The sequence below is a fragment of the Perna viridis genome, chromosome 3, assembly GCF_037379345.1.
Source record: "Perna viridis isolate PV_CMFRI_1.1 ecotype Kerala chromosome 3, ASM3737934v1, whole genome shotgun sequence".
Lineage (NCBI taxonomy): Eukaryota > Metazoa > Mollusca > Bivalvia > Mytilida > Mytilidae > Perna > Perna viridis.
Genome location: NC_142447.1, coordinates 558,874 through 572,280, shown reverse-complemented (window position 1 = coordinate 572,280; position 13,407 = coordinate 558,874). Strand labels below are relative to the sequence as shown.

The window sequence follows — 13,407 nt, the reverse complement described above, 5'->3', positions numbered from 1 at the left end:
AATAGGATAACAGGTGTGATACTATGACTGTACTTGTTTAAGCACCAGCCTCTGGTCAATGGAACTTGACAAAATACTTTGCACTTATTTTTTTAACAATTTTAACTCGAGCTTCTTCTTTGTGATAAAGCGTCATGAAATACTCTGATTTCTTTTCATTGAAGCATCGGCATCTTGGTCATGATGTGATAAAATACTCTGACCCTACATTTTTGTATTGTTTCAAAGTCTTTTCTATCTAAGAATAATCAGGGGAACAAATATTCTGGCGGAAATCATTAGAATGTTATCCAGGGACAAAGACATACCAAACATGGAATTTAGACAAACACAAAAAGAACAAAAAGCAACTAAAATAATACATACAAAGTAGCAAAAGTTAATGAGCAACTCGGACTCCCCTACAAACTGATGTTATAAAAAGTCGTTATATAAAAGAACGTTATAAAATAGTATTAACATATTTTATTTTAGCGCCGGCCTCTGGGTCATGGAATGGATTTGTTCTACCAACATTTTTGGATACTAAGACAAACATTTCTACATTTGTAGGATCAACAGTTGTATTGCCTTGTTCTGTTGCTAATTTAGGTACAAAAAAGGTAAGATAAAATACTAATAGGAAAGAGTTGAAAAGTTGGACAATGTGACGTAATGTGGGGAAGTTGTGACTCTCATTATATATTTTAAAGATATTCGCTGCACGTTTAAAATATATGTTAACATGAAGTAACGCCACATTTATAAATCTTTTCGATATTCAACAAAAAATATCGAAGCTGATTTTATTTTTATCAGGCTATAATTTTTTTGTAATTATGTAGCTGTTAAATTGTGTTTGTGTTCTGTTTGGGTGGGAAATTGTTGTGAAATAAGGAAAACGTTTAAAAGAATACAAATAATGAGTTTGTGCTGGTTTATAAAAAAAAAACCATTTAGTTGTATTCGTTCGTTATCATGATATATGAATATCTCTTAATTAATGTCTGAGTGCATACAGTCTGTGAGTTAGTACAATTTGCAATTTATCAGAATGATTTGGAATGAATTACGCGATCATATTTCTATACATTGAATGACACTACCGTTTTTCATCTATTATTGAATGTGAGATAGCAAAGTATTATCCTGTAGTAATAAATAATCTGATTAATGTACGCAGTGATAGAAAGTAATTCTGAAACCCGGGTAAACCCCAATAGGAGCGATATTCATAGAGACAAAAAATGTAGGATGTAATTTTTTTTTTTATTTTGGAAACATGTTTCAATTATAATATTGAAAAGGACAGTGTTGACCATTGAATTTCCGTTGGTGTAAAGATAGTTTTGGGGGCATTGAGCTTTTAGCTGTGACCTCGAGCTTTGAGTTGTAAATCTTAATAAACAATTTTTTTTTCTGTATCTTGATTCGAACGTAGTATATGCTTGTTTATGTAGATATCAAGTGCTCATAATGTTGCTGTAAGAGGATGAAAGTTTACACAGTTTTGAGTTTTGAGTTATGCATCATTTATATAAGCGACATTTATTGTCTTCAGTACCGTTTGTCAACAAAGATATAGATGCAACTAATTTGGCTAACATCCTCCATCACAAAAACGAAAACAACAAAATTCCCCTGTATTTCAAGGACAAATCAATACCGATTATTTCGTATTTCTATATTTCACCTATTGCATCCAAACTTTTTAAGTATAAAAGGCTATTGCCGAACCACCAGACTTCGAGAGTAACCACCTGACTGTTCTTGCAAAAACTCTGCATAAATTGCAATTATAACCTTAAAGGTCTTATGAATACCGTGGAGGACTACGCAAGAAATGAATAAAACGAGAACAAAACATCGATTCTCTGTCAGAGTGGGTAAAGACCGTGAGGTCTTTAGTTTTGAAACGAATGAAAGTTTTAAGTAGGTCAATGAGTGTCAATGATACTTCAGTTTTCAAATGATGTAGCAAAAACATTATCTATTATACATGACAAATATGCTATCATACCAGCAGACAAAGCCCAAAACAACATTATTTTTGTCTACAAAACGTATTACATCCAATACTTACTATCAGAAGTAGACGTCGAAAATAATAAGAGTGATGAGACCTATACTGCCACACTACACCCTCCAAAGAAGAGATAGTGGAAGGCCATAAATCAGTGTTATCCTATTTTAGTCTCTCACTAAAGACGATGATTACGAATTATCGTCTATGTACTGGGTTTCTAGACTCTACAAGAATCTATATAAACAACATTACATAGCTGGAACTACAAAATGAACAAACACACCTCTTTCAAACCTTTTAACTTCTATACTCACATCTGTCAAAGAGGGTCCGCAGTCCTACCACAACACTTGTTACTCCAGTAGTAGTATTAATTCAATGTGGGTCCTGAAAAATTGGAAACATCTGCATGAGACCCTCACTTCACAATTAATATCAGAATATAATAGCATTAACACCTATGTTTTGTCGACACTGTATACTTCTATTTTCCATACTCAGTTAGAATTCCGACTTAAAAACATTATACATGTTTGTCCAAAAAAGATGGTACACCTCGGTACAAATATATAGTTCTTGGTAGAGATACCAAGTACTTTGAAAACAAAATATTTCCAAATCATCTTCAAATATACAGATGATGTTTTAAAAATGCTTATCGACAACATATTTGTCTAGTGTGGTGGACGTGTTTTTCAACAAACGGTTGGCATTCCAATGGGATCAAATTGTGCACCTCTACTTGCTGATCTATTCCGTCACTCTTATGAGGCTGACTTTTCTGATCCGAAAAAATATTATTTAGTTAGATCCTTTAAGCTCAAATTCCGCTCTGTAAATGACGTGTTGTCTTTAAACAATCCTAGTTTTGGGGACTTAATACATCGCATCTACCTAAAAGAACTTGAGATAAAGAATACTACAGACACTGTGAAGTCAGCCTTATACCTTGACCTACACTTAGAGATCAGTGGTAAAAAAACCATTGACCAAATTTTACGACAAACGTGATGACTTTTCATTCAGAATTGTCAACTTTCCTTTCATCTGTGGCAACATCCCTTCAGCACCTGCGTATACAGTTTTCATATCACAACTGATATGTTATGCTAGAGCTTGCCGCAGACCCTTTTTATCGCGCTAGACTTCTTACAATTAGGCTTTTGGAGCAGGGTTATGCTCCTACAAGTTTGAAAGAGTAATCAAGGGAACCAAGGTTATAGCGGTAATCAATAGAATGTAATCCAGGGACAAAGACCAGACATGGAAAACAGACATACACAACAAAGGACATAAAGTAACTAAAATCATACATACAGAGTAACAAAAGTAAATGAGCAACTCGGACTCCCCTAAAAACTGGGAGCATGGACCAGGTGCACCGGTGGGGTAAGCGTCCTCTGCTTTTCTGGAAACACCCGCCGAGTTGCTCATAAAAAGTCAAGTCCGGGGTAGACAAACGAGGAAAGAAAAAATAAGACCCGTTGAATAAATCAGTTTTCATGGTGCTGATGGATACACCATAACGATCCACAAATTCATGATGACGACCGTAAAACTTCTGTTGTGATGACTTCAATCTTGTAGCAACATAACCCTGTTCCAGAAGCGTATTTGTTAGAGTTCTAGCGCGATACAAAAAGTCTCGGCAAGCCCTGGCATAACGTATGAGTTGTGATATGAACACTCCATACGCAGGAGCCGAAGGGATGTTGCCACAGATGAAAGGAAATTTGACAATTCTGAATGAAAAAACATCACGTTGGTCGTAAAGTTTGGTCAATAGTTTTCCTTTACCATCGATTTCTAAGTGTAGGTCAAGATATGAGGCTGACTTCACAGTGTCTGTAGTATCTTTTATCTCAAGGTCTTTTGGGTAGATGCGATGTATCAAATCCCCGAAATTAGGATTGTTTAAAGATAACACGTCATCTATATAGCGGAAACTGAGATTGAAGGATCTAGCCAAACAATATTCTTTCTTTCTGATCAGATCAGCTACAAAGTCAGCCTCATAAGAGTGAAGAAATAGGTCAGCAAGTAAAGGAGCACAATTTGTTCCCATTGGAATGCCGACCGTTTGTTGAAAAACACGTCCACCACACTGGACAAATATGTTGTCGATTAAAAATTCCAGCATTTTGTAAACATCTTCCTCTGTATATTCGGAAGATGATTTGGAATTATTTCTTACAAAGTATGAGGAATCTCAAACAAGAACTATATATTTGTATCTAGGTGTACCATCTTTTTTGGAAAAACAACGATGTATAATGTTTTTAAGTCGGGATTTTAACTGAGTATGGGGAATAGAAGTATACAGTGTTGACAAATCATAGGTTTTAATGCTATTATATTCAGATAACTGATTGTCTCCTAAAGATCTTTTGAATTTTTCAGGATCCACATTGAATTAATACCACTACAGGAGTAACAAGTGTTATGGTAGGACTGTAGACCCTCTTTGACAGTTTTGAGTATAGAAGTTAAAAGTTTTGAAAGAGGTTTGATGGTACATTTTGCAGATCCAGCTATGAAACGTTGTTTGTATGGATTCTTGTGAAGTTTAGGAATCCAGTACATAGACGGTAAGTCACAATCATCGTCCTTGGTAGAGAGACCAAAAGAGGATAGCACAGATTAATGGCATTCCACAATCTCTTCTTTGGAGAGAGTGGTAGCAGTGTAGGTCTTATCATTGCTATTATTTTCTACGTCTACCTCTGATAATAAACGTTGGATATAAAACGTTTTGCAGACAAAAACAATGTTGTTTTGGGTTTTGTCTGCTGGTACGACAACATATTCGTCATATATAGTAGACAATGTTTTTGCTACATCGGGGTCTTTGAAAACTGATGTAGCCTTGGCACTCATTGACCTACTTAAAAATTTTCATTCGTTTCAAAATTAAAGACCTCACGGCCTTCAACCGCTCTGACAGAGAATCAATGTCTTCTTGTTCTCGTTTTATCCATTTTCTTGCATAGTCCTCGACGGCATCCATAAGAACTTTAAAGTTATAATTCCAATTTATGGAGCGTGGTTCACGGTACTTGGGACATTTAGAAAGGATATTACGCAGAGATTCGTTTTCGATAATGGTTAAATCTCCCGTAACGACGTGACCAGAAGGAGTCATTAGAAAAGAATTTTTAGGGTCGTCATTATAAACTCGTGTTTCGTTACAGTGTATCCATAATGTTCTTTGAGTGTGTGTTTTCCATGTTTGGTCTTTGTCCCTGGATTACATTCTTTTGATTGCTGGTAGAATCTTTGTTCCCTTGATTGCTCTTGTCTTTGAGTCCAGCTTCAGGATAAAACAAATCGTACTTCGAATATTGGAATATACACATAATTTCGATAAGTATTCCATGTCTGGTATCAAATTGTTGCTCTGACAAAAGATATGTTTTACAAAAGTATTGCTTTATCATAGTATAAATAACCTACTTGTCTACAATAAAGCAGTATAAAATAAGTAAAATATTGGATTTAAGTCAGGAGTTGGTTTTGCGCCATTCTTGCCATTCTTTCTTGTTTTTAAAGAGAAATTGTTTTTCTTCAACATTAAGTTCGTTACTTGTTTACCATTTTGATTAGAATAATGTGAGGTCAATATCTTATATGATATAAATTTGTTTTGTCCCAATGCGTGATCAGTTCATTTCTCACTTTAATGGTTAGACTTCAGTATTTAATAATGCTTTCAAAGTGGTGATGAAAATTCATTGTGTGACGAATGCGTTTTCCTGTTTATTTGTTTGTTTTATTACCGAACGGAAACATGATCCCAAATATAAACTGATGATTGTAAGTCCAAGGTTGAAGAGAAAGATGGCATCACAGAAACTAAATATGTTTAGTGGTTTTTTTGTTTTTTTGTTATGAAACATTTTATTACTTCTTTCTGTTTAAATTTAATAATTTTATTTATAATGTAATAAATATTTATCAATCAAATTATTTTTTTTTTACTTAAATATGGATTCCAATGGTAATTTTCCATCTGTGTATTTGGTCTGACATACTTTTATAATGAAAAGGATGTAGCTTATATCATTGTCCTGAATAACGAGCGACAATTGCATGTCACACCTCATAACTGCACAAAAAGTAGACCACTTTCTCAATCTGAACTGGGATCAACTAGAAATCTTCAAAACAGTTGTTCCGTAATTATTTGGAGACAAATCAAAATTTGAGCATAAAAAGGTCTTAATATCACCCATTACTTACAAATATTGATTTTGCAAATACAATTTTTACACTCAGGCTGCCGCTGAAAGTTTTTAATTATTTTTTTCGGGCTTGCATAAAAGAGTAATGAAGGGAACTAAGATTATTGCGGTAATCAAAAGAATGCAATCCAGGGAAAAAGACCAGACATGGAAAACAGACATACACAACAAAGAACATAAAGTAACTAAAAAAATACTTACAAAGGAACAAAAGCCAAAAAATGTTTTATTCTCATAAGTTAGTATCTAATGTATGTATAAAGTACTTTTTAAACTCCTTCAAAGAATTTCTCTCCATTTAACAGGAAAGCAACTATATAAAATGTTTAGCCAACCTCCTGCTTGGTTTGTTAGTTTCCATTTATTTCTAACTAAGTTAGATGTTGTTATCTCAAATTGAGCTGAAAAAAAAACTTAAGAAAATAAATGCATGGTATTATGTCTGTAATATTATTGTTATTGCCAGTTCGTACTAATCAGTGTTAAAAAAAAGCTGAGAGAAGTTGTGTTAACTTTGATAAACGGACATATAGTCGGGATGAACGTACCACACAGATATACGGTTAATGAATTCATTGCTTCCTTATTGCAAGTTTGTGCCAAAACCGGCTAAGATGCATGACGGAAAAGGATTATATATATATATATATATATATATATATATATATATATACACTGCTCCATCGGATCAAATTCATACAAGGAAGATAACGTAAACTTATAGAAGGTCTGAAAAATTCCCAACGATGTTAGAACCGTCAAATTTGCGAAGCCCATTTTTGGTCGTTCCCTCCGCGGGACTCGAACTTGTACCGCTGTGACATCTGTGACAACACCGCCTGCACTAAGTCCAACGCCCTAGACCGCTCGGCCAGCTAGCCTAGACGAAATTTGTGACGTCTTTTGGCCAAGAAAGTCCTTTGTTATAGCATATTTAATATGTAATTATTACGGAAATTAATTGACGATTATTTATTTAATAAAACGTCGCTCTTTAAATGATCAAGAAATATCAAGTTTTAATACAAATCTGGTATCTGACAAACCAAAATATTTTTCAAATACAAATTGAATGAACATTCTTTTACCAAGAGTTACTTTTAAAGAGTAATCAAGGGAACCAAGGTTATAGCGGTAAAAAAAAATGAAGGTAATAAAGGAAATATAATTTTGTCAATTAACAGAAAAGTGTGGAAAGGCTAAAAACTAGGAAATAGTTACGAAACGGTCAATAACCTTAATTGCATAATCTGTATCTTACAATGTGTCATTTGTCAGTAAAGTGATTAAATGAATGTCTTCAAAATGACGTCTGTTTTGACTTTTAAAGTTCAATTTTACGTATTATTATTTGTATAAAATACGAGTCCAATAATTTAAATATTGAACAAATACACAAGGCTGAATATGAAAGATAGTTTAAGATAGATTAAAAAACTGATGTGTTTCCTTTCGAACCTAAGTCTTGTTGATAACAAAATCACCTTCAAAACATACATAAGATATAATGATTTCAGCATCAACACGTCTGTTCACTAAATTAGATAATGTTATCTCAAATTGAGCCGAAAAAAGAATCTACCGACGATGAATGCCTGATAATGGTTTTTGTGACTTTGTTGAATTTGCCAGTTTCTAGTTATCAAAGATATAAAAGTTGATGAAAGCTGTACGTAATTGTGATGAACGGACAGATATTCAATTAAATATAATCAAACAGTATAATGAATATGTTTTATAAGTTTTGCATCACAGTTTTAAAGATATTCAGTGTACTTAATCATGACACAACATGATGTGAAATGATTTGTTCAGTATAACACCACATTTAATAGTGCAAGGCTGGAATTTATTCCTATTTGAAGATCCCAGAGAAAAAAAATGTTTGAATAACACACTCGTAATTGTAAATATATAAAAATTACTTTTCAATTTTGTTCCCATTCCAAAGGTATTTTGGGCAAGTATTGTCGTTATTGTTTATATGATCTTTAAGTAAGTATCAATGCATATGAAAACATATCTTAAAGAAAGTGAAGTTGCTGATTAAGGACAACAAGATGTTTTTGGGCACAAGCAACGGTCTCGTTCCATGACCCAATCTGCTAGTAAACAAGACATGTCTATGATTTTATGTATCTATGCTAACAACATTTCATCATCAAATTGTTCATTATCCACGAATAGATTTAGGGTTGACATTAATTGGATATAGAGTTATGTTGAATGATTCTTGTTGTAGGTAGTTTGGAAGAAAGTCAACCAAATGCATGCATTAACAATTGGTGATTTCGTGTTCACTAGTGATTCCCGGTATTATATTGAGCATCCTGATTATAGTTATGATTGGAACCTGGTAATCAAAGACATAACTAAAGCCCATGCCGGGCAGTATGACTGCCAGATCAGCACCAAGGAAGATGTATATAAACGTGTCGCACTTACAGTTAAAGGTGGGTATGATTAGAATAAATAAAAGATAATTCAAACATTTGAAGTAGTAGTCGTCACACAAATCAGACAATAGGTGGTTCATGCATGACAAAAACAATACGATTTGACTGCTGCTAATTCAGAAAGAGTAACAGACCACATAACCAGTCTTAGTTTGTTGTATGAAATTGAAACTATACAAGAGACATCATTCCCCATTTTAATCTCAAAAATCCAGATCTGTATTCAGAAAAGACTTTCCTTATGTGAAAAAAACATATTTATAACAAACACATTGCTTTGACGGTGGGTTTTTCTACACCATGAATCATGTCTGCAATTTTATGTGTCTAAAAACGTTTCAATTTGCATATGTTAAATAAGGTGCAAATAAAATACCGTTTATTAGGACAGTTTTGGTCAGTTTTGCGTTAACGAAATTTTAGCGAAAACAATCCGCCGGAGAAAATCACCCTGTTAAATATCGTCAGGCTGCATTTAAGTCTGACCGCGAACTTTACCCCACAGCACAATGTTGGACCAAGTAAATCGCAAAAATACTCTCCAGTAGTTCACATTAAAGAAAAAATCTATAGACTTATACTCGATACTAATGTTCATTAACTTTGGGCACACAACTACATGTAGTGGTTTGAAAGGTGTGTTTAAGAATGCTTGCATTTATTTTTTAGAATTAGCTTTAACATAGATGAAACTTTAAAGGCAAATTCGTATAATGACTATATATGACAGGAAAGATTTAATTAGTAAAGTTTCAAAAATATAGGTTATTCAGATACGTTTTTCCTGATATTTTCTCCAGGAAAAAAAGAAGAATGATTAGCATGTATGTTTGGACAATTTCGTAATGTATAGAGTAGAATCCTTATACACCCTTTAACAAAGTACCGAATGACATTTCCGCTTTTACTATCATTAGTATGTCACAGATTATTACATTAGTCTTACGAACAATATCCTCGATAAGAAACTGCGTTTAACATTTGATTTTACTGTTCTCCAAGGGCAAACACTATGTGTAAAAATCGTTCATTTATATTACCATAATTGTCATTTTGTTATGGTTGTAGATGGTCCTCCTTCAGATGACTCCAGAGGTATTTTTTATTTATTAAAAGTCTTTTGATTCAATAACACATTGATAAAATTTGCATAAACATTCAAAATAAGAGATCTGATATGATAACTTTGCCTTACATAAGTTTAAGATAAAATGTTATTTGCGATATGCTTTTAATATGAGCAAATGAAAAATACAAATGCCTGGCATGCATAGACAAATTAATGAGTCTCCATTGCTAACTGATAACAATGACATATGAAAGCTTATCTACAGAATTAAAACAACACTGTGCAACAAATAACAACAAGGAAGATATATATGAAGTTTAACATCTATTGTAGTGTCAAGGAACTCCTATAATTTTTAATTTAATGATGTTGTTCGTTTTACTACATGTACCTTTTAGTTCTTTTAAGCTGTACGATTTCTGCTCTATTTGTTAATTTTAGTTTGTGTTCCCGCCAATTTGGTCAAGCAATCATCGTTTGTACCGTTCTGGGATCTCATCTCAAAATTTAATTGTCAAGATTTCTGCAGCCAAACTTGTAACTAAATCGACAATAAACAAAATCTATAGAAGATATTTTCTTTGTTGTGACAATGATTAGTGTGTCGTGTTAAAAAATTGTGTTCTACCTAAGTATGCTCCTCCAGCTAAAAGAAGCTTACATACAACGATATGGATTTAAACCAATCACACAATATAGAAACTGACATCTGTCTGGTCATGTTTCTTCAGCACTGAAATAAAATTTGATAACAGTTTATCTTTTAGAAAAGAGGCGATTATTACCTGATAAATCGAAGTCTTAACGCAAAGAATGTAATATTATATCAAAAGGGCAGTTTTAGACAATTGTGGCCATATTAATATAAGTAGGATATTTCTGCTTCAATTACATTGCCAATATTGATGCAAAGGTTGTATTAGGTATCAAACTTTTCCACTATCACAATCAAGTTCAATGAATCTTTCATTTTTTAAGGTATTCGCATATCAGGACCTAATTTTACAGAAAAGGGCGATTCAATCAAAATTACTTGTAACGTTACTTCTGAATCGGTATCCACTGAACATATTGACTGGTTTCATGAAGGTGTGAAATTAAAGTCCAGTGGTTTTGGAGGAATAAGTATTACTGAACAAAGGAATAGTGACACAAATATAATTATCAGTACTCTAACTATATATAAAAGTACGATGAAGAACACTGGTACATTTTTATGCAGGAATTCTAAACGAGATGTAGTAAGCCATCAAGTTGTAGTTTTAAATGGTAAGTTTTCTATTATAATAACGTCCAGATATCGACTGCTCTGTGGTTTTTCTGTCCTTTTAATCTTAGCTTGGACGTCATTATGAACAATTGCAATTACAACTTTTTTTTGAAAAATCAACTTTAAAAATGACTTATTTTATTCATTCAACAAACGGCAGTTTAATATTTAGAAATATTTCAAATAAAGAAGTCATTATGTGTCCAAAACAAATAATACTGTAGATGTTTCTTGGCAGAATAGATATATTTCACTTAATTTTAGAGCTACACAAATTTGTTTATGCATAAAAAAAAATTTATACATGCTTATATAAAAGCAAAAATAAATGCTAGTTTTTTTAAACGTAAAATAATAATAATAATTTGTTTTCAAATATTTAGTTTATTTAAAAAAAACCACTGTTTTCTTGTATTTGCTAATTTTTGCTGTTTAATTGTAGCCGATTCAAGTCACGATAAACGAGGTAAGTATACTAAACATGAAATACAACCTATATGATTAAACAGCCTCTCTTCTATGTCATGCATAATACTAAAATCGACGCTAACAGATGTTGCGTACGTAAAGAAGTCATACACACCGGATTATACGTTAACAATACAATTTATTTGTAAATTCATATCCGAATGTTGCAAAGCATCATTATGGTAAATTTTAAGCAAACTAGGTAATTCTGAAGTTTAATTTCGTCCAAGAAAAATGCTTGATGTACAGCATTTTTTTATATATTTAACCATATTTGCAATTCTAGTCTTAACAAAATCATTTAAAATAAGAAAACCAAACAATGAAATAGATACGTGCAGTAAAAAAGTAATAAATTCAAATCTCTATGTTTTTATCATATCGCTCTTTCGTGTTGAATTTTCAATGACACTCCTGGAAAAGTTTCATGATATAAAATGGTAAAGGAGTACTTGCGTAGCAAAATCAAAAACTGCAAAGATAAGAGGCGTCACCCCCCCAAAAAAAACCAAACAAACAAAAAAAAAAAAAAAAAAACAACAAAAAAAAACAACAAAAAAAAAACAAACAAATCATTGCAGTGACATGCAAAACTTGAAAAAAATCGGGTAAAGGAATGAATTTATATGCGTTACAGTTATCACTTTATCTAAATGTCTTGTTTGTTTGTTTATGAAGGATTCCAAGAAAAGAACAAGGACCCGAGAAGTATGGACAATACTGCAACAACAATTAATAAACACCAAGTACTGTTTCAATGTGGAATTTATATTATGATTTTGCAGTTGAATAGTATATGGAGATAACAAATATGTACAGAATTGTAATCAAAGCAACTGTGATATTTTGTGTTGTCTTGATAAACCGTATTTTCTCTGTAAATTATTCAATTCAAACTTAATGTAAAACAAATAATGATTTATTGTCTTGGGTTTTGCCAAAAAATAAAATAAATAAATAAATAAAAAAATAAAAAAAAAAAAATAAATAATTATAACAATATCGTGGAGATGTTTTTTAAAGCATAACTTAGGCTTGGACTTAAGATTAAAGCGAAATCAATTGGTTGATGACATATAAGGAAGTCAAGAAATGGAACGGTCGATATTTAGTTTGAACTTAAAAAAATAATAAAGAAAACTAACAAAGCGTTTTTTAAGTGTATTTAACAAATGTTAAAATTCTTTTCGAAATTAGAATTTAAGATAAGAAAAATCTGAATAAATGAAGGGAATTCCTTATCATTTACAAAAGTTATATTTGCATGAATTTCCACTAATGACCAAATTTGTTTGACAACTAGGATCTCGGAAGTATGAAAAGATAAAACACTTTTTACAATGCATGTTTTTTCTCCATTTAAAAAAATCATAGACGTTCGTATGCGTGTAAACGATACATCGATAGATGTTGCGTAACAATATACTATTGTTTTATTACATCAAATAAACGATTTTGTGAAGTTTTTTTCAATTTATTGCATGAATGTTTACGTGATTCTACGGCATCAATTTAATTTAAGTTAATTAAGATCAGTTTAATCTTTCAGCCTTCCATTATTGATGGCTGACACAATAAGCACCATGAGATGTTTTCCGTGTTAACCAAAGTCAATGTTTAGTTTTGTAATTAACACTGATGTTTTGTTATTTTCATGACTATACATATCAACACACGGGCCAGATTGCAGTTATTTTTCGCATATATGTACTACATGAAACTATCTAATTTTGGTCAAAGTTTGGTGTAAAACTGTTGAGCCATGTTGGAGTTATTGTCTTCTTTTTGTGTTTGCTATTTTTACTGTTATTACTTTCAAAAATATTTTCTTATGAAAATACCAGACAGAAATCAATTAAAATTGATATGATATGATCCTTTGGTATCTATCTAAGGAA

The 13,407-nt window shown here is 32.2% G+C and overlaps 1 protein-coding gene across 4 annotated transcripts in view; it reads left to right on the top strand.

The window, feature by feature from the left end:
- Positions 1-12,971, top strand: part of LOC148620557 (zwei Ig domain protein zig-8-like) — a 35,154-nt gene extending 22,183 nt beyond the window's left edge. For all 4 annotated transcript variants that reach the window (XM_088574204.1, XM_088574203.1, XM_088574207.1 and 1 more), the window contains exons 3-8: positions 475-602; positions 8,489-8,699; positions 9,771-9,797; positions 10,750-11,040; positions 11,484-11,507; positions 12,188-12,971. In XM_088574204.1, the coding sequence (XP_088430330.1) occupies positions 475-602; positions 8,489-8,699; positions 9,771-9,797; positions 10,750-11,040; positions 11,484-11,507; positions 12,188-12,315 (809 nt within the window). In that variant the 3' untranslated portion in view covers positions 12,316-12,971. The remainder of the gene's footprint in view (positions 1-474; positions 603-8,488; positions 8,700-9,770; positions 9,798-10,749; positions 11,041-11,483; positions 11,508-12,187) is intronic.
- The last annotated feature ends 436 nt before the right edge of the window (positions 12,972-13,407 follow it).